A 21,138-nucleotide genomic window follows, 5' to 3' on the forward strand; every position below is an offset into this window, starting at 1 on the left:
TTCTTGCTTAGGAGGTACCAATTTTTGAAGAAGTTCTTCAGTTTTGTTCTTAACCTCTTGATTCTTGACAATGAAGTAGATAAAATATTTCTTTCCAACAATAACCACAATGCTGAGATCTCAAGGGTATCACATACCCACAATGATACATGTGGGTATGCGATCAGGTATTTGCCTGAGATTTGCGATAGTTGACTCACTTATACAGAGTGAATTATTTATTTACTTATTTTAGATTTGACTGTCTTCTCCTTGCAGGCACTACTTTTTCTTACCTGTATTCATTTTTTTTGCAGTGTACTTTATGAATACCTTCAGCACAATGCAGTCTTTTTGACAAAATGTGTCATACTGTTCTAATTGATTCCCAGAGTATCATAACCTACTGTCCTTCAATAAACAGGCACGTGTTCTGTTCAAAAATAGTGTGGAGGGATGACATGCTCCAGTTTTTAGAAGGACTTTTTTATGTGTAAGCTGAGCATGACTTAACCTTGTTTACAGTTTCTGCTGACAGTGCTAAAGCTGCAACTGTTTCTTTTATTTAAAGGAAGATAATAAAATGAATGCAGTGGTGTTTCAAATCAAGGTGAATAAAATGGCACAGTGATGCATGGGATATGAAATCACTATGCAGAAGTTAGCAGTTTTCACTGTTGAAATAATTCTTGTTTCAGCACTTCAGGTGGTCAGTAACTGCTACATTAAATACATTTCAGCCGTATGAAGTTGCAGACTTTATGGTACTTAATACATAAACATGATATATTAGGCAGGTGCTCAAAGATAAATCAGCAGTTTGAGGTGAACACATGACGTAGTATCCCCATTTGCAGACTCAAAATTAGAGATGATGTTGCAGTGAAATATGTCAATATCCTCACTAATACAGTGCTTGCTGCTCAGTTTTCTCTTTGTGGTTGTTTCTTTCTGACTGATTCTCTATGTAATAGCCAAAACCTTACAGATACTTACTTTGAATGTTTAGAATGGATTCTTCTCAGTTTTTCTACCCCAAGTAATAAAATACAATTAAAATGGTCATACAGGACTCTCATAGGTGAGTTGGATAAATCACTTGATACAACCTTGTCACTAAGCTACTGCTTGGAATGAGTTCTTTTCTTCCTGACAAATAACTTTTAATTAAATACTAACTTTCTTTAGATATTGTGTATCAACCTTGGGGCAAGCAACTGGTGCTAGATACTGGACAGTTGTGATAAATTGAGTTTTAAAGTTACATAGGGAATATTTCTAGAGTCATAGACATTACATCTATGTAAGTATTGTTCAGAAATAGAGAAAAAAAAGCTGAAAAAAGGCCTTTCTTCTGGAGTCATAAACTGTTTTGAATGTCTTCACATAGCTACCAACACTTACAGTCACAGGATAGTGCTCAATGCTAGGTTAGATGGGGCCCCAGGCAATCTTACGTAGTACTTGATCTAGCTGCTGGCAACCCTACCTGTGGCAAGGGGTTGAAGCTTGATGATCCTTGAGATCCCTTCCAACCCAAACCATTCTATGATTCTATGATTATGATAGCAGCTAAATTTGAATGGGCTTTTGGTTATTTTTCAGGAAAATATAAAGGGAGACCTGGATGTTTGGGATACTTCTCTGTAAGAATTGAAACATTTCTATGTAATTTTATTGTATTGCTATTGATGCAATATGTTAGAGCCTCTTAACAGCCAACAAGGTTTTTTCCTGGCTTCTCTTCAGTGTGGTTTGGGAGAGATGTTGCTAACCTGGATAAGCAGCTGGAACCTGCTGTAACTGCTTTCTCCAAGATCACCAAGATTCTGCAATAGAAGCTCCTTGATGAGGAAGAATAAAAAATGCAAAGAAAAAAAAAAAGCGGCTGATAAAATTAGCTAAACTTGAAATAGAAAGAGGTATATGACCATTGGAAAAACAAAAAGTTGCAAAGGCAAAATAACACCTAAGTGTGTTATTCTGACAGTTTGAACTGGTTGCACCTGCAGCCTGTGCAATGTGCTGCCTACCTCTCACTTGCAGCTGACCTCTCACTTCTAGAGCTTGGTTCTGCTGCCTGGGTGCCTGGAAAGCTGAGGCAGGAAGAAACAGACTATGGCAGTGGTGGAAGCTTGTACCACCATAGCTGGGCATCCTTTGGGATGAGGCAGGACCGAAGCACAGGCCAGGCAGTGGTAGGGTCTAACTGGGGCAGTGCACCTGATTTACAGTTTAAGCTAGAAGCAAAGCCCCTGGAGGAAAGAGAGTGTAACAGCTGTCTTTGACTCCAACCCCTCCAATAACCAGGAAGAGCAGTAGAGCAACTGAAGACTTAATTGTGCACCTGCTCAGTTATTCTGACATTCTTCAGACATGTCATATCTCAGCACAGTAGAGTACTCAGCTCCCATTAATGAGCTGTCCTCATTGTGCTGGGCAGTCTCACTGTTATGTAGGCTGTTGAGCCTTTTTATGTCTGCTGTGTGAGATAACAATACCAGTAAGGACCTAACTATTTACAGGCAAGTGTAAGTCCAAAATAATTTTTTCTTACATTCTGACATTTTTTTTAGCAGAGCTGTACTTCCTATCCATTTTGGAAAGTTGAATGAAAATATTTCTATTTCATATTAAATAAATGTATGCCAAACATAGAATGATTTTTATAAAAATAAAAGAAACCCAATGTTTCTGCAGAGATTTTCCGTGGTTGTTTCTTTTTATCTTGTAGCTCATTTTGTGACTCCTTAACGAGCACATAATTTCATTCAATTGCATGTCTTTGGAACCTTATGTATTGTTACTGTCTTCTGTTTTTTTCCCCTAGCATGTGCTTTACTAGAAGGTATCCAGCCTCCACTGAAAACACTTAGAGACTGCAGCATTTCCTACAATATTACCAGTTATTATTCTTGGGTTGCTATTCTCACTGTTAAATTTGGGGTTTAGTACCATATTTGAATTTAAGCGTTCAGTTACTGCTTACTGTTAGAAGACTGTGTTGTTGTTTTTTCTTTGTTGCTGTTTTTTTTTTTTTTTTCCTGTTGGATTAACCAGGTTTTAAGGTGGATAATTTTATTTCCCTGCAAACATTTGACTGTGTTAATGTTTTCTGCTAGATCATACATTTTCTCCAATGTTTAAACATATGTTCCTGGCACTTCATTTTTTTTCCCTCAGTGTTGCCATTGCAGGGAGATGGCATCCTGTTTCCACACTCTCTGCCTGGTTCTGGGTCTCCTGGTCCAGCTTTGTTTTAGCACTCAGATCTGCTGCAGGGGGATGGCTCCAGAGATCTCCACTGGGCCCATGCCCTGGCTCCTTCAGGGATCCTTAGAGTGACTTGGACTGTGCTCCCTGGGGTCAGGGAATATATGTATATGAATATATGTAGTCAGTATAAGTAAAAAAACCGAACCTGTGCAAAACAAAAACAAAAACATTAATTGGTGTACTTCTGAAAGTATGCAGCCATATTCAACTAGCTTTGTGAGAAACTCCCCTAGAAGACAGACAGGAGTTTGATCTAGGTGAGAGCTGAGTCACTCTGGAGTCATTTGTGGAAGTATCTCCACTGTACTCCCTGGTGAGTTCAGTATTAACTGTATCTCTGTAGGTTTTCTGAATTTGTTTTATTTATTCATTTCTCTGAATTGTGACAAATTTTGAAAAAAATTTTGTTTCTTATGGCTTACCCACATCTTGACAGTTTGTGATATACTAAGATATAGTGATTTTAATTTTAGGAGGGATGATGAATGGTAAAAGAATGGTTTGTTCTAACTGTAAAAATCAAGCTTTTTATGTTTAATCCCTGTTATGTATTGGGTTAAGTGTTGATATCCATAGTCATACAAACTGCATACCTTTGTGTAAGGTATTTGACAAAGACTGGCAATACCATCATCAGAGCACAGGCACACTCAGCACATAGAATCATAGAATCAGTAAGATTGAAAATGACCTCTGAGATCTAGTCCAACCATCCACCTACTACCAATATTGCCCACTAAATCCTGTCCATTAGAGTACCACATCTACCCTTTCCTTCAGCACCTCTAGGGATGATGACTCCACCACCTCCCTGGGCAGCCTTTCCCAATGCCCAACCACTCTGAGAAGAAATTCTTCCTCATGTCTAATGTGAGATTCGACATGAGCATCAGAAGCTTGCAGGATATTCATGTGTGGAGGTGAAGGGGATGTGGAGTTGCAGTAACAAAATCATCGACATGAATGGGCTGCATGATTCTCAGCCTTCCCCTCCCTATCTCCAAAACCTGCTGCTATGATTGAAGAAACAGTCTCCTGTGACTGAAGCATAACCTCATATAAATAAAAAACATTTCATCAAACATGCATCCAGTGCCAGCTTTTTTTTATTATTATTTTTTATTATTATTATTTTTCCCCAAAGTGAAACAATCAGTAGGATTCTGCTTGGACTCTTTTTTTAATTTTATTTTTTTTCCTGCTGTGAACTGATTATTAGCAGTATATATTCTAACTCAAGTACTAATGAAACTCCCTTTGATTTAAATTTAGAAGATATTTGGACATGAAAGGCTATTTAGTAAGGCTATTGTCCCCCAGACTGGGTAAATATTAAACAAACTAGTATGCATATGTTACTTGTATATTGGTTAATACACTAACAACACTAGTGATTTTTGGGGTTATTTTTTCTGTCAATAATTATGTAATTATTTGCATACAATTTTTTTATTAAGAATATGACACAACTATTTAACTGTAGGAGGGCTTAAAGCTGGAGTTGATGCTGCATACTTATTCTAGTCATTGGTGCCTAAATATCACAGTTCACTTAATATATAATGTCATACATACTGATGTGAGCATAATGTACTGCTTGTAGCTCAGCAGAATGGGAACTTCGTACTGATGAAATGTCAGTCTTAATTTTTGATTAACTTCGCTGTGGGCATTTCATGTCAAAACCAGAACTGTCCAAATACTGCAACATGCTGTGCGTAAAAATCCTTCCATTTCTTTCATATGTTGAGGATGTACAAGTGTTCTTTCTATATAGTCTTTCAGAGATGTTAGGGGCCAGACATAGTGGAAGGGATTTCACCGTGTTTACTCCCTTTAAGCAGTGGCTAAAAATATTGTCAGAAAGTAAGTATGTAGATAAATTGATCACACTGGAAAAGGGATTCTGAAGCTGGGGTTCAGCAAAGGGAGAAATGAAACACACTGATTGGGGTCATTGTTAAATTATTCAGCATTTGCCTTTTAAATACATATTGAAACAGTGGTTCTACTGATAACTCACCATCTTTGTCACCCTTCTCTGAACATGCTCCAGGGTCTCAATGTCTTTCCTGTAGTGAGGGGTCCCAAAGTGAACACAGTACTCGAGGTGTGGCCTCACTAGAGCTGAGTAGAGAGGGATGATCACCTTCCTGGTCCTGCTGGCTACACTAGTTCTGATACAAGCCATGATGCCATTGGCCTTCTTGGCCACCCGAGCACACTGCTGGCTCATGTTCAGCCAAGTGTTTATCAACACTCCCAGGTCTGTTTCTTCCACACAGTCTTCTAGCCACTCTGCCCCAACCCATAGTGTTGTCTGGGGTTGTTGTGACCAAAGGACCTGGCACTTGGTTATGGCAGTTAGAATGATGCTTCATGTCCCATCACATCCCATCACTGTGTGAGTTCTGACACCTGCGCACAGTTGGGAGAACTGCAGGAGTTTTCTTACTCCTGTAATACCCCAAATTTGGGGGCTTGGAGGGGTAGGGAGCCTGAGCAGAACTTCAGAGTTACGGTTAGTGGGCAATATTGGTGGTCAATGGACGGTTGGACTGGATCATCTTGGAGGTCTTTTCCAGCCTTGGTGATTCTATGATTCTATAGGTTAGTAAGTCATCCATGGGTTGAAATATATTTTTGGATAAGGTTGTTTAGAAACTTTAAAACTGCTCAGAGAAAGTTTGTGGCCAGGAAAGATAAAACTGTGTTCAATGGAAATTGCTTACTAGAAATGCTCTGTGCCTTACGTGTCAAGATACCTCAAAGCCTGCTTGAAATAACTGGAGGAGTTGTGTGTTTTTTTGACAGAAATAAAGAGTTTTATCCACTGATTTGGTTGCCCTGGCCAGAGCAGAGCGAGCCCACCAGGCTACCTGAGCTTGCTCATAGGATGGGTGGCTGAAAGCCACCAAATGCATTTTCCATGTGGCCATCTGTAGCCAGCCAGCTTAGACAGAGCGAGGCAGGACAGACTGGCACAGTGGTGAGCTGTCGGTTCTCAGATTTCTGCAACGTTACCACTGATCCAAACTTTTCACTTGTTATGGCTGAAGCTAAGATTGTAGGTTGTTTGGAAACCAGACCAAAGTTCTGACTGTTTTTTCTTGGGGGTCTTCCTCATGCATCTCCTTTTCTTTTTTTTTTTTTTTTTTGTTCCTCACATAAAAGATTTTTCATTTTTGACAGGCTGTGTTAAGGCACTCTGAAACTGTGTTGTATATTCCTAGATGGACCTAGGTTGTTAGAGTGAAAAGCCTGCAACATCTCTTGCACAAAGGATGTGCATTGTATTTAATATCCCACGGATAGAGTGGTATTTTATATATATGATAGTTGCTATGGAAATGGTAACCAAAACGTTAATAATAGCTTTGTTCTTTCTTTTAATTGTTAATGATAATTTTCTAAGCCATAAAAGTTTCAGGTTACTGTATATTAGAAAGGAAATTATATAATTTGTAATTATAATTGGAAAACGTTTGATGGATCTGGTTATAGAATAACAAATGAGAACAATTAATAGAAAGTTAATTGGGTGACATCAGAAAAGTTTATCTAGTGTATTGGGATTGTATGCTTCAGTTGATTCTTAGTGTACTTTTGGGATTTCTGGTTGCACCACACCTCTGGTTCTGATAGTATATTGTATTATGAAGAATATTAATAATGCTGCAGAACAATTACTTGTTCATTTGCTAACTGATTAAAGTTCATGCATAATTTATTGGAACAGGGAGAGACTTTATAAATAAGTCTCCTTGTCCTCAAGAGCTTAAAAACAAAATGCATATGCTAATATAAGAATACACTTTACCTATTAACATAAAAATTTAATATGCAATGGTATATTAGTTTCATTAATATGAGGTTTTATTTGTAATAATCATGCTCTTAATCAAAATATATACTTCTAAGCACAGCTTTATGTTTTAGAGGTTTATAACTCGGAGCTGGTAGTGTTTCATGCTCATCAACATTTATGTTTTCTACTGTAATATACACTGACCTTAGAATTCATTAGTTTGACATTTAATGTGTTAGTTTCACAGCAAATAAACTGCCCTCATTAAGCCCAGTTGCATATCTGAGCCTTGATGCAGTTAGGGATTTGAATTAGTTCATATGCACTCTTCTTGCCAAAACTGAGTAAAACATGTAAATAATTAATTGTGATACTTCCTAGGGTTTTGTGTATCCTGAAGCTGGAATTTAGATACGTTGGAACATGCACCTTTTCACTCTGAGGGAATAAAAGGAGCTCTGCTTGTGACCATTATAGTGTATTCACAGGTTCCCTGGTCTCCGAACTGAGTGGATTGGTATGCAGCTAGTCTAGAAAAGCCTGCAAGAGAGGAATCTCTTTGTGGCAAAAAGTGGGAAAGTCAGTTAGTTTCAGAGTTAGTAAATACAGTGTCATGTCTTGAGGGAAATCTTCACTACTGGACCTAGAGAACTGGGGAGTTCCTGCTTGACCTTCACCATACAGTGAAGGTGGAATGAAAAAGGAAGGCTTGGAGACCTTCTCCATCATCACTCTTTACATGCTCTCTAAGTGACATTGGTAGGGTCATTCCTGGGAGGCAGAATGTATGCAATACTTCCACATGTTAACTTCTCTTGTTTGGAAAGGTGAGGAACAATGACAGTAAGAAGAGCCAAGATACGGGGAAATCTTTGGATCTGGGACTCTGTCTTTTTTTCTAATATACTGGCCACGAGATTCCTTTACCTGCTCAGAGTTGCCATGTTGTTAGTTTTGTATCACTGCTGTGTGAAACCCCTGTGTGCATTGAATTCAGTATTGCTGCCTAATTAACTGAAACAAATTAGTTAAAATATGAGCCATCTGGAATGAAGATGAACCTTCCATGTTTATCAGTGGATTCATTTTAATAGAGAAGTACATGTTGCTGGTGTTTTTGTTTTTTTAAATAAATCATTCTTAGGCAATGTCCTAGTTTACATATATGTTTCTCAGGGTCACGGAGATTTCACTCTCCATTTGGTCTGTTGCTATCTTCTCACAAAGCAGCTGTTTACATTTTGGGGTGGAAGATGTTTCGAACAGAGGAAAACTAAAGCCAGCATACACCCCATTGTTTGAATTTCTAAATCAGTAGTAAGTTATCTTGGAGTAAAATAATGAAATATGTGGTTGCAGTTTTGCTCAGTTCTGAACATTCTGAAAGCCTGTAATAGGTAGCTGTATCTTTCACCATTACTGCATCTGTCAGACTTTAGATCAATTGCAGTGATAGTGATTTTTAAGAATATTCTGTGTAGAGTTAGTGTATGTAATATAACTGTTTCTTTAAGGAAAGTATGTATGTGACTTCTGCCAATAAAAGAATAGCAGTTATTTTTCTGAAACTCAAATTATTGCTGTAGGAAATGATATAAATGATCGGAAACTTCTAAGCTTGATTTTGCTTTCAACTTTTAAATCTTTGTAGACCAAAACCTGATAACTTTTCAGTGGAAGGAGTCCTCCTCTTAATGTTTCATCACTGATATATATTTTTTTTTTTCTCCCATACAGAACCTCCTCGGCCAATAGCACCCCCACAGTTGCTGGGCGTTGGGCCAACATATTTGCTAATTCAGCTCAATGCAAATTCAATTATTGGTGATGGACCCATTATTCTGAAAGAAGTGGAGTACCGAATGACATCTGGGACCTGGACTGAAACCCATGCTGTCAATGCCCCAACCTACAAACTCTGGCACTTGGATCCAGACACTGAGTATGAGATTCGGGTCTTGCTCACCAGACCAGGTGAAGGTGGAACCGGACAGCCAGGACCACCACTCATCACCAGAACCAAGTGTGCAGGTGAGTGCTGCTCAAGAAAAGAGACCTCATTTCCATTTCTGGAAAGGACAGATGACCTCTTTTTTCACCTTTTACTTGCGTTGTAAATCAACTTTAACATAAAGGAACTTGCATAGAAAAATTATCTGTTAAACAAATAGAATTTTACAAAAAAGGTAGTGTCCTGCATTACCTTTTTTGTAAAGAGATATGGAAGATTTGCCAGAATCTCTAGCAGTTTCTAAAGTACACGTGCAAATATCACTAGGAGTGCCTTCTCAATTTTTGACCTACTACCACCAAAACAATGTGTTGCTGATTCTTGCAGTCTGCTTCTGTTTGTTTTTTTTTTTTAGAGTGCCGCTACATGGCCAGTGCCAAGAAGATTAAGCACTGCCAACTTGTGTTATATGCTCTTCCTTGCAAAGCTACTTAGCGTTATTTTAATCTCAGCTTTCATAAGAAAGATAATGCCTACCTCTCATAGTTGCAGAGGAGAAAAATTAGAGGTTTGAACATCAGACTGGGAAGTAAATAAAAGGAAACTTAAATTGTGGGGTTTTTCTTCTAATGTCAAGATTTATAGGGCCCGACTTACAAATTTTGAAAATTTACACTGTAGTAGATTTAGTGAAGGTGCTGATAACCATCTATTGAAAACTGCATTAAAATAGTAAGAAATAAGAGCTTCAGTGGCAGATTTCCAACTGTCATATACATAGGCATATATAAGATTTTTTTTTCATACAGTGGTCACGGACGTCAGATGGACAGCTATTCAAATTCTCATTTAATCACTTATGACTATTCTTTTCTCTTATTTGAAGAAGAGGGTCAACGTCTAGATCACAAGCTAATACTTCAAGTCAACTGGGTCAGCAACTATGAATCCCTTGAAAATTAGACAGTTTCTTTTGAAACTGGGCAGAATCTTGTCAGAAGCTGAGGCACACTGTTCATTTAACTCTAACCAATAAGCCTGCAGCTGGAGCAAGATGAAACTGAAGGCATTTTTGAATTTTTATCTTATTTATAATTTAATCTCTCTTTCCTGTGAAGTGAAAAGATATTTTTGTCTATCTCAGTTAAGCTGACAGCTGTTGAGATCTAAGTAAGGTTAGGCATTGATTTATGGTACTGAATTGGTTTAGACATTCTTCTGAAACAGTGGAAATTTGAAAACAGCTTCTATTTTAAAGAGTTTGAGCCAAGATGAACAAATCCCAAATGTTTGGATTCCTTTTCCCCAGCACTTGAAAAATATTTCATTTACCCTGTGTGTGACAGGCAGGAGCTTTTAAATGAGAAAGGAAAAGAAAGGAGATCATGATTTGCATGAGACTTGCCGTATTTTTAGAAGCAAGTAAGGGGAAACTTTATTGTGGAGCTAATAAATTAAAAACCAGCATGTAAGGCGCCGACATCTAGTCTGACTTGAGACAAATTTTCAACTCAATTTAATCCTCTCTGAAATAAACCACATTAAAAAAAAAAAAAAAAAGAAGAAGAAGAAGAAAAAGAAGAAGAAAAAGCCACCATTAAAAAACGTGAAGTTTCATGGTAATCTTGTTTTAGTTACAATCAGATTTTGCACTGTTTACCTTGAAGTATGATGGGTTCATCTTATTCCAGGAAAGCAAAAATAAATAAATATCACTCTTAACCAGTTTCAGTTAGAAGGTGAGTCAGCAGGGATTTGTGGAGGCTGGAGCACTGAGCCCAGCATCACAGGATGATTCACACAAGGCATCATGTTGGACATTGGGTCATCCTGCTGCCTTCTCTCCTGGCTGGAAAATGCGGGCAGGTGTTACTTTTCCACAGTGCTCTCCCAAGACTTTTGTAAGATAATTGCAAACCCAAACTGATACGAATTTTGTTTTTAAGAGTTTGCTCTTAAAAGGCAAATGATAGAAAGTTTTTTTTTCTGAAGAGAAGACTTTTAAGAAAAGGTAAAGCTAAGAATGGAATAACTAACACTGCAATCTCCTCCTGATTTTGTACTTGTGACTGGCAGGTGATTTACTGTGCTATATTAGATGACATTCTCTGCGGCAGTGTCTTCTTTCTGGAGATTCTTCAATTATTCCTAATTCTTGTTTCTGACAAGATCACTTATTTTTCAAACAAATACTGTTTTTTTTTCCTCTGTGTTCTTTGTCAGTTTTGTCTTTCTACAAGTTGTGTAGGTATTAGTTCAAATTCTGAAACAAATTATAATTGATTATCTGATCAGTGTCAAGTGAGGTAGAGAGAAATAAATGAATTTTCAACATGAAGTTTGACTGCTCTCTATACAGATTAAAAAGCACACATTAGTGAACATTGATCTGATGAGTTGTTAGTGTTCACATTCCAAGTACTGGTAACAGCTAACTCACTGACACATGAATAGGAATAGGTTAGTATTCTGCTTCTGTTTATTTAATACCTAAGTAAATATTAGCATTATTTTTGAATGAAGATTGAAAATGATTTTCCACAAAATTCATTTAGTATTTATAATTTCTTGACATATGGTAACAATGTATTATTGATCAGTTAGCTTGTGGTTTGCTGGAGACGTATCCTACTTCTAAACAATTTAAGCAATGACTGTATGTATCTCTGTATCAGACATGCACGTTTATTATTAAGTATTTTTATCACTTTCTATCTTCCTCATGTCAGGAACATTGTCTAGTGACTTAGTGAACATTTCCAATAATACCAAACAAAATGGTTTTCTAATGAAGGGATAATTCCTTCAGTAGTTAAGTCTTCCAGAAGCCTGTTTATCTAACTCCAATTTCCTAAGTAATATTTCTCTACACTGAAGCTACATGGCTGTGTTTTGCTAGATAACACACATGCTATTTTGTCAGTTTGTAGTCTTATATCCACAATTAAAGACAGTGCTGAACAATGAAATGTATGAAACAATAGTGTGTCCTTAAAGGAATAAAGTGAGCTTAAAACATGTTAAACATACCATCATTCTCCTCCTTAAGAGCCAGGTATAATCTTTGTTCTTCCGTTTTTTGAGTGCAGACAAACTTTGTGCTGAGCACAGCATTGTGTACCCATGTGTGCTCTTTAGAAATAATCAGGAGCTGCTGATGCTGGAGTCTACATCCTTCCAGTTGCATCTCATGGTGCACCCAAGCTGGCAACAATGCCTGCACTTCTTGCCTGCTGTTGTTCCTGTAATTATTCACTTAAGCATTCTAAAACCAAAGGCAAGGGTAGCATTTTCATTGCAAGTAATTCTAAGGTAGTTTTCTGTGGCTATTTTGTTTTGAGAGTGGTTGGATTTTTTTAATTCTTTTTTGAGTAGTATGTCTGAGTTGTGATTGCATACCCTGCCTTTCCTTTGGGGAGCTGTAGAAAATATGTTGTAATCTAAAATTGTCCGCTTAGGCTGCTTTATCAACTGTATGTTATAAGTTATTCTGTTACATTTGCTACTGCTTCTGAGTAACAACTAACAGCTCAGCTTTATGATTAACTGATGTTTTAGTAGCAAAGGAGGTCAATAGTTCAGCCTGTCCAGAGCTTAATATATGTACACAGCAGAATTACTCGCTCTTGCTCTACAGAAGTGCAAGTTCAGTGCAAGGCTGTGATTTTCAGTAAAATATGAAGAATTGTAAAGTAGCTGGGGGAAAGTCCTGTGTGTTTTTGTTGTGTTTTTTTTTTATTATTTTCTTTCCCAAATGTTTTGATTTTAATAAACTGTTACATGTATTAGTTTTAAATAATAATAGATGGATAGGAAGCTTTACACTCAAGATTACACCTTTATCAGAGCTGCAGATGGAATAGGTATTGATGCTTATTATTATTATTATTATACTGTTGTTCACAACAGCTACGAGTCTCAGAGCCCTGGCTATCAGTAGCAGTCAGCCCACAGATACAGGAGCACAGTGTGACTTCCTGAGATCCATCTGCAGGTAAATGCCGGGGAGCTAGGCTGCTCTCTGTCCCTCTGCTGCAACTGCAAGATGCTCATCAGCAAATGTGGGCAAACACTGAACAATGAAAGTAAGCTTAAGGGGTTGTTTATTATTTTCTTAGGGTTTTTGTTTGTTGGTGTTTTTTGTTATTGTTGTTGTTGTTTTCCCCAACAGTAAGACCCCTGTGTTGTTGACACTGAGAAACTGACTTTTCATGGCCATCTGGAGAATTAAAATGTTGTTCTGGTTCCATGCAAATTCAATTTGATTTTTGGAATGAGGGGGAGTGAAAGGAGCAAAGCAGAATAAAATTAATTTGTGCCGATGTGGGATGTATGCAGTGCTGCTTAGGTTTGGGCTGTTCACCTTCTGCCCTTTCAGGGTGAAGGCGGAGAGTTAAAGACAGGGAACGTGGTTGATAGTCTTTGCTGTGTGCTGTGCATGAGAGCTCAGTATGTTGGTATGGGAGGCGGTGGACTTGGGAAACCAGATACGGTCAGCATCAAGATGGGTTCTGGAAAATATGGCACTGAGCATATAAGATGGGCTATTCATTTGTGTCTTGAAGCAGTTCATCTACTATTCTTATTCTAATCTTTCAAAGCTAATAAAAATACAGAAAGATGTATAATTTCCAATCGTTTATTTAAAAACAAAGGAGTTAAGTGGACAGAGAGAATATTTACCTTTACAACAGAACAGTTATCTTAAAGTTTCAAACAAAATCTTACCATTTTAACCTCACAATTAATATTATTAGAGATTTACAGTACAGCTGAGAGTAGAGTCTAAATACAGAGTGCTTAAATTAAGTTTTGATTATTCATATTTCTGTGTTTACAAGCTGAACATTTTTCTAGAATAAACTAAGATGAATAACTTTAAATAAATGTAATACTTTAAAAAAATATATTTTTCATTTGTCACTGCAGAAGTGACCACATTACACCAATATTTATAAGTAGCTGTTGTTTTTAAAAACGTATTTGGCACTTATGACTGTTTCTGGGCTTTTGGCCAACTAGTAATTGGAAACACTGAAGATCTCACTAGCAGATTCCAAATTCACCAGTCTCCTGCTCTTTAAAGATTTACCAGTTTGCTATGATGTAGGATGGAATAATAATAATAAAAAAAAAGTATTTAAACAGTTTGGAGTAAAGAAACCCCATCTTATTCCTTTTGGAATTGAATGCTAGAATTGGAATCTTGTTGTTCAGAGAGCATCCTGTAGAACAGTTATCTGATTTGGACCGTCAGCTGGCATGTTCAACCTGTACTCTGCTTACTGTGCTGATTGCCACATATAGAATTCTAATGATGCTTATATCCATAAGAAAGGGCTATTGCACAGCTGAGTTACCTAGTAGGAGACTAGGCAGAGTGCCTAGCCAAGCTCCTGTCAGATTGTGTGAATTAAGCATGGTATCCGCTTTTTCAAAGGATTGCAATGCTGATGACTCAGTTGAATTGGCATTAAACTGAAAGTTCAGTCACTGACCTCCACTAAATTAGTTTTCAGCTTTTTGTGTTTGCTATATTCAGTGTTGCTTAGTATCTCTTTTTTGGTATTTGCAGCTGCAAGCTCCCTGTCCTAAGTGAAAGATTTCTTCTAGGGTTGTGCAATGAGATGTGGTTTTACTGAAATCTCCCCAAATTTCTTCTGGGGGATGACTTTTGTTCATGATTAGTTCTTTATAGGGACGTATTCAGCAGTAGATCACCTTATATCTCTTTACCTGTGATTAGAGGTAGCAGACTTCAGTTGGTGGGCTCTTCTAGCTTAGCCACCCACTTCTCAAAGCCACTGTTGCGCACAGTGCCCTCTCTTGCCTGCTCTCTGAAGTTCCCACCAGCAGACAGTACCAGCCAAGGGCCTGCAGCAAGAAGTGGTGCTGGTCCTTGGCATGTCACAGCCTGCACACTCTGGTGTTGATAACCAATCTCATTCACTAACTGAAGCCCATCAGCCATATGATGGAGCAGGCTGCTTCCCCTTGGTTGAGCAGGAAGGGATCAGTTGTCACCTCTGCCAGAGCTGCCTTCTCTTACCCATGGTTCTGCCATCCCTGGTTCACCTCAGGCTGTTCAGCAGCTCTTCATGGAGCAGAGTGCTGCAGCATGGAGGCTGTAGCAATTTATCCAAAGTGCAAGTAACAAGTCAATAGATCATGCTTTGTAGAGGAGCACTGTCTGTGGCAAGAAAATGTATTGCAGTGCATTAATCCATGGCATCAATTGCAGGTGTAAAAGACTGAATGTGAGTAATAATTCATATTGCAGTGCTTGAAAATGCTATGGGTGCACCCAGACTAGATAACCATTAAAACTTCTCTGAAGTTTGGGGATTAATGTTCACACATTTTTGGTCTGTACTCATTCCCAAAGAGCATGACTGCAGGTTAATTTAATCTTGCTCTGTAAGTTTCTATTAACTGTAGAACTGTAACTGAAACTTCTATTTTTAATTTCAATTGGAAAAAAAAAAAAAAGCATCTTTTTGGAATATGATTAATTAATGTGCTTGATATTTTAGTTTGCTTTCATAATTAGGGTCTTTCAATTTTTAAAGTGTAGTATTAATTTTATAGTGCTTGAGAATTTTCAAGTACCTTAATGTAACAAACTTTTTTTTACACTCATAGCTTTATAGGACCACCTTTTTTGTGTGTTTTCACTTATCAATCTATTAAAAATTAAGCAGAACAAAATTATTGAAATCTCAGGAGTTACTCTGGTCAGTGCAGTACCTTAATGTACAGTTCTGGTAGCATGCTATTTCTCAGTGTTATTTTGATACTATCAGCAGAAAAATTTGAAGTGTGTAGGAGGGCCTGCGAGTAACTTGGGTAACATGGGCTGTGAGTAACATGCTTGGAAGGGTTGAAGAGAAAAGCAGTACCAGCAGCATGTGCTGGGGGAAGGGATGCTGATGAGATTTCCCAGATGCGTTCATTATTCTTTCTCTCTCCCCATAGATCTTTCTTTTTGAAAATCATTACAGGGCAATATCATGTCATTCATGCTAGTGTGAGATCTGGATCAAGTTCAGGTTAACATCCTCCTAAGGCTAGGACAGGCTACCCAAAAGCCCTGCTTCTTAATGCCATTGATTCTTTAAGCTGTATTTGCTATATGAATCTTTATTTTACATTTAATTCCTGTTAGGTTTTTTGGGTGGATTTTTTTTTTCTTTTTTGAGTTTTGTTTTACTGTAAGTGTAGGCAGCATAATTCTTTCCTCCTAATTGGAGGCTAGGCTATGTGAGGTAGAACTGAGTGAATTTCATTTTCTTAATTTTATTTCTCAGTTAATCTTCCTGCTGGCACTGGGAGGGAGACAGGACCAGATGATGCTTTTGTATAGAATGATAATGAAATAGCTTCCATTTTAATAATCAGTTGAGAGCACATTATGCAATAGATGATGTCAAGTTGCACTTCAGGTTATCAGTAGGTCCAGAATCCTAAAATGGCTTGTCAGGACTCTTAGTACTACCTGGTTTTGCTTGGTGTTTAAAAAAATAAATAAATGTGGAGCAGTCCTGGAAAGTTCCTGATGGCTTGAAAAGTAATGCTAAACAAACTGACATAAAGGATCAGGATCACCCAATTAATTAAAAGCTTGTCATCCTTAATTCTAAACAGAATAATGGAACTGCCAATACAAGGGCTGATTAATGAAGAATTAAGAATGTAATATAGTTAGAGATAGTCAACAGGTTTATGGAATACTGATCTTGTCAGCATAACTTGATTTGTTTTAAAATTAAATTACAGATTTGGTTAATAAAGGCAATATTGTTCTTCTGTAATTTGATAAAAAAACATTTTGATTAAGAAATCAAAATAAAATCAACTAAAATGGAGAAGAACTAGCTGGTGTATCTAAAACCATTTTTATGGATTAATTGAATAAGCATTTTTATTCATATCAGAAACAGTTCTACATAACTTACAAAGATAAGCTGGCAAATGGAAAAAAAAAGATTGTAAAAGTGGTTAAAAACAAAGAAAGAACAAAATATTAGGTTACCGACTTAATGTGCTGTTATTCTATGTTTCAAGTAGGTGAGCTGTAGTATATTAAAAATATAGTGGGCCATAATGACAGAGTAGAAGAAGTAGAGCTCAGTCACTGTGTAGGGGATGATGTGATTTGGGGATCACTGAGCGCTGGGCTCTCGGCTGGGCATGGTTATTGAAAGAGCTCATCCAGTCCTTGGCTGTGCAAACCAGAGAAAAAAATCTCGCCCTTTCCATAATATTGGAAAATATTTTAAAGTTTTTGAAGTTACACATTTAAAATTACTTTCAAATTTACTATGTCACTAGTTTCCCTGTAACCAACATTTTCCATGTCCATCTCCCCCAATCTGTACAATGTCCTGTTTTATAGAATCAAATCAGAGTGTTACACAAGAGCTTATTGTCAGGAGAATTGGGAAACCAAAATAAAAGAATTCTAACAGAAAACTGGATTCCTGGAAGAAAATCTTCTTTTTAAAGAGGTGTGATGTGACCAGAATTAATATTGGTATTATAGGTGCAGTCATGGTCAGTCTTATGGTTGAAATCTGTATTCGAGTTTTCCCTGTTTGATATCTTCAACTCCAGTGAATAAACAACATACAATTTCATTTGTATATTAATGTGTTTCATCTCATTTTACCTTTTCAAATTATGTCATTTTATGCATTTTGTTTTTCTGGTCAGTGTTAATTGCTGAAAACTATTTAATTTCTCTTGGAAATTGCAACGTGCATTCAGATAATTAAACATCTCAAATACTGAGTAAAACAGTACCTCAAGCTCATATTTTTTCAGTTTATTACCTTTGTTTTATAAAATTATGTTCAACTTGAGGGATTGGTGGAAATACACTTGACATTGTGCCCTCTTTTGTGTATCAAATGAATTCTACCAATTAGGCTGATATGTCAGAGTATGAGCACCCACTGAGAATACGATATGCTGCACTCCCAGTTTACAACTTGTAGCACTTCATATGATTACTAGCAAGTAAACTATTTCAATTGCAGTACATTTCCTTAAATGTAACATCCTTAGAAGATAGCTCTGGACTGTTTTTGGCTATTTTGTCACCTTTGCCGTTGTGTCTCAGTGCTATTTGGAAAGTAGGCTCAATATGCATGCAATTTCTGTTAAGTTCATTTACCTTGTGATTTTTTTCAGAGCAAATTCTCTTAATTTTATTGTGTTTGTTGCAATGAGATCTAGTCTTTCCACAGATAAGTAATGTGATCGGATTTTAGTATAACGAAGGTTTGATAATATGGAGAATAAATTCTTATTCATTCAGTGAAATTTTTTCTTACTGATGCAATTTTCTGGTCCTGTGGAGGGAGAAAACCTCCATGACAATAAAGAGCTCTACATTTTGTGCTTAATGTAACCAACATTTCTCTGTCTGTCCGTGCCCAATCCACTCTGGATTTTCATTGAATACATTATGGCATGCGGTGGGGAGTAAGGGAAAAGTGGAATAATAATATCGTATAGAAATGAGTGGAGATCAATTTATGCCTGAAATATGTATATTTTTTTGGCTGTTCTATCACTTCTTTATTATTCTCTGAATGACCATAATTAAGGATCCTGATAGTTGACAGTGTTCCTTATGTTTATGTGTGTGTGTGTGCCCCTTCACCTCTAATACTTTTCAGCTTACCATTGCCATGTTTTCTTTCTGTATCTCAGCTTTTTGGAAACCCTCCCAAGCCTACATCTTCCTTCCCTTCAGCTTTGAAGCAAATTTTAAAGTTAGAAGTGAAATCACCAATGCTTCTGTGTTAAGGAATGGATGAATGAATGAATAATATGTCCTAGAAGTTTTTCCTATAGTGTTATGTTCTTGTAGAAAGCTCATAGATCATCCAGTGCGTAAGAATCTATGCAGAAAAGAAATGACAAAAAAGATTTTCAGATATAACAAGTAATGTGTAGGGAAAGATAGTGCCTGTGTATTTGAAAGACAAGTTAAGGTGGTTGACATTTTTCATTGTCAGTTCACTACTGGGCATATTCGGAGCAGATACCTGTGGTTGATAGAATGAGGGAAAAAAATGTTCACAACGGTAACATTGTATGGAAATCAACGAACATACATAGCCACGATCCTTAGGTGTTACTGTGAATTATTTAGTCCTGAATTTACTAGTTATTGTGTGCTTTAAATAAAGTCACTTCTCAAACTTACTGTTTTTTATCCCTGTGATAATTTGATCTGATTCCCACAGCAGGCACAGAAGCGCTACCACGCTTCAATATTGCCCTCACAAATCAGCTTACTGCCTCAGTGTTTAAGAAGGGATTTGCAAGTTTAAGGTGAGAGTTCTGAGTCTGACTCTAGGTGATATAAAGACCTCTTGAAAATACATTTGCTTTTGGTTCCAAGGTGTGGAGTTCCAGCTAAGCTACTGCAGTGCACACCAATCAGATGCTGTGATGGAAACCGTTCACTCTGTTGGATTCAGTCTGAAAATCTGCCTTATGGACAGGCATAAATCAGAAAATGTCAGGAGCTCCTGTTTCATGCTTCATTCACCTACATTAATCTATTGGAGATTCCATCTGTTCTCTCAGTGTAAATACGCGTGCCCATATGTATGCTTTTTCAGCCTCTGAAGAGCAGCCATTCTGTACCTGTGGCCCTGCTGAACAGCTCTCAGGTACTGGGCATGCTTCCTTTGGCCTGTGGTAGACAATTACCCAAAGTTAGAAGCAAATTTTAAGCCATCGTAATAAGGAACAACTATGAAAATAAGCAAACAGCAGAAAGCACTTACTGCCTTTATAATATTGTGTTTCAAGCTTGGATACAGAAAATCTGTTTTTAAATCACTACTGTTACTCCCACCATACTTCTTTTGGTGTTTCATCCTTTGCGTTACTCAGTCTTGTATGGGCTTGTAGTGAGGTTAAGTATAGCACCGCCAGCTCCTGGAAGAAAGTCTTTTGTCTCAGGTGTTGAAGGTCTGCAATTTGTTGAGTTGTCTTCTGCACAAAATAATTGTTGGTGAGAAAAAATGAGTTACTCAAAGAAGTGCACCTTCTGTAATAGTAAGTTCTTCTTGGTCAAAATGGTGGTATTTAAAAGTCTGTGAAGGTCATTATATATTCTTTTTTTTGTTTGTGTGTTTTCTTTAAAATTTTTAAATATGAACCTACTCTTTTGAATTTAACCTTTTCAGGAATAGTCTTTATGAGGAATAAGAGCATAAAGGAGGCCACAAAGCTGGGCTGCTAGGTGAGAGACTCTTGGATGGAGGGGGCTGAGCATCCCAGTGCAGATGGCAGTGTGGGGAAGCACAGTGCTAGCACAGTGCTTGCCCTGTAATGTTTTAATTTCTGCAAGAAAAGTGTAACTTTTTGTTCTTTGTAAAGTGAGTGTCTAGCTATTTAGCAAGGGACAAAGCATAATGTCATCGTTTGAGAGATGTATTGTCAACTTGGACAGGTGATATTTAAGGAGCCTGAAGAGAGAAATGACCTGGCAGTGTAACAAGACATATCACAAGTGACTGTCTCAGAAAGAATGAGAACAAGACAGACAATTTCCATTACTTCTCAATGCTAAGGTGCTAGCATTATCCCCTAAACAACCACATGCTCCAAGCAATAATCATGCACTGTCTTCTTCTGTACTAATATGAAAGTGGAATTCAATCTCTTTGACACATATTGCTTCAGCTTCTGACTTGTCAAGTTGTTTCTCTGTTGGAGCTCAGCTAATATATACTGAATGGGCTTTGTATACTGACTGAAAAGGGTGAAATACTTATCCATTTTCTTTTGAAGCTGGCTGCAGAGGTGTCTAGAATATGCTAGGGGAGAGAGGCTTTGTTTTTGGGAGCCTTATTGTAGAACAGGAAAAAGTCAAGCCCTTCTTCAAATTGGCTGCTCTTTCAGAGTCTGTTCTTCAACCTGAACTGAGGAGCCCATTAACCACTTGCTAATTCCCACAATCATTTGTAGAGAGGCAGTCCTTACTGTTCCTATCTTCCCAGCGGTGTCTGTGTGCTCTGGTTTTTATGGCAGAATTTCACACTTTTTCTTTTTTAAACTTTTTGCAATACCTGATAGAGAGGCTCAGCATTTTCTGTAT

General features: G+C 37.4%; 1 protein-coding gene across 10 annotated transcripts in view; it reads left to right on the top strand.

Annotated features, from left to right (window-relative positions):
• Positions 1 to 21,138, top strand: part of PTPRK (protein tyrosine phosphatase, receptor type K) — a 391,069-nt gene that overhangs the window by 217,509 nt on the left and 152,422 nt on the right. For all 10 annotated transcript variants that reach the window (XM_015284457.4, XM_040697913.2, XM_040697914.2 and 7 more), the window contains exon 7: positions 8,801 to 9,094. In XM_015284457.4, the coding sequence (XP_015139943.2) occupies positions 8,801 to 9,094 (294 nt within the window). The remainder of the gene's footprint in view (positions 1 to 8,800; positions 9,095 to 21,138) is intronic.

This window comes from Gallus gallus, chromosome 3 (genome assembly GCF_016699485.2).
Source record: "Gallus gallus isolate bGalGal1 chromosome 3, bGalGal1.mat.broiler.GRCg7b, whole genome shotgun sequence".
Classification (NCBI taxonomy): domain Eukaryota; kingdom Metazoa; phylum Chordata; class Aves; order Galliformes; family Phasianidae; genus Gallus; species Gallus gallus.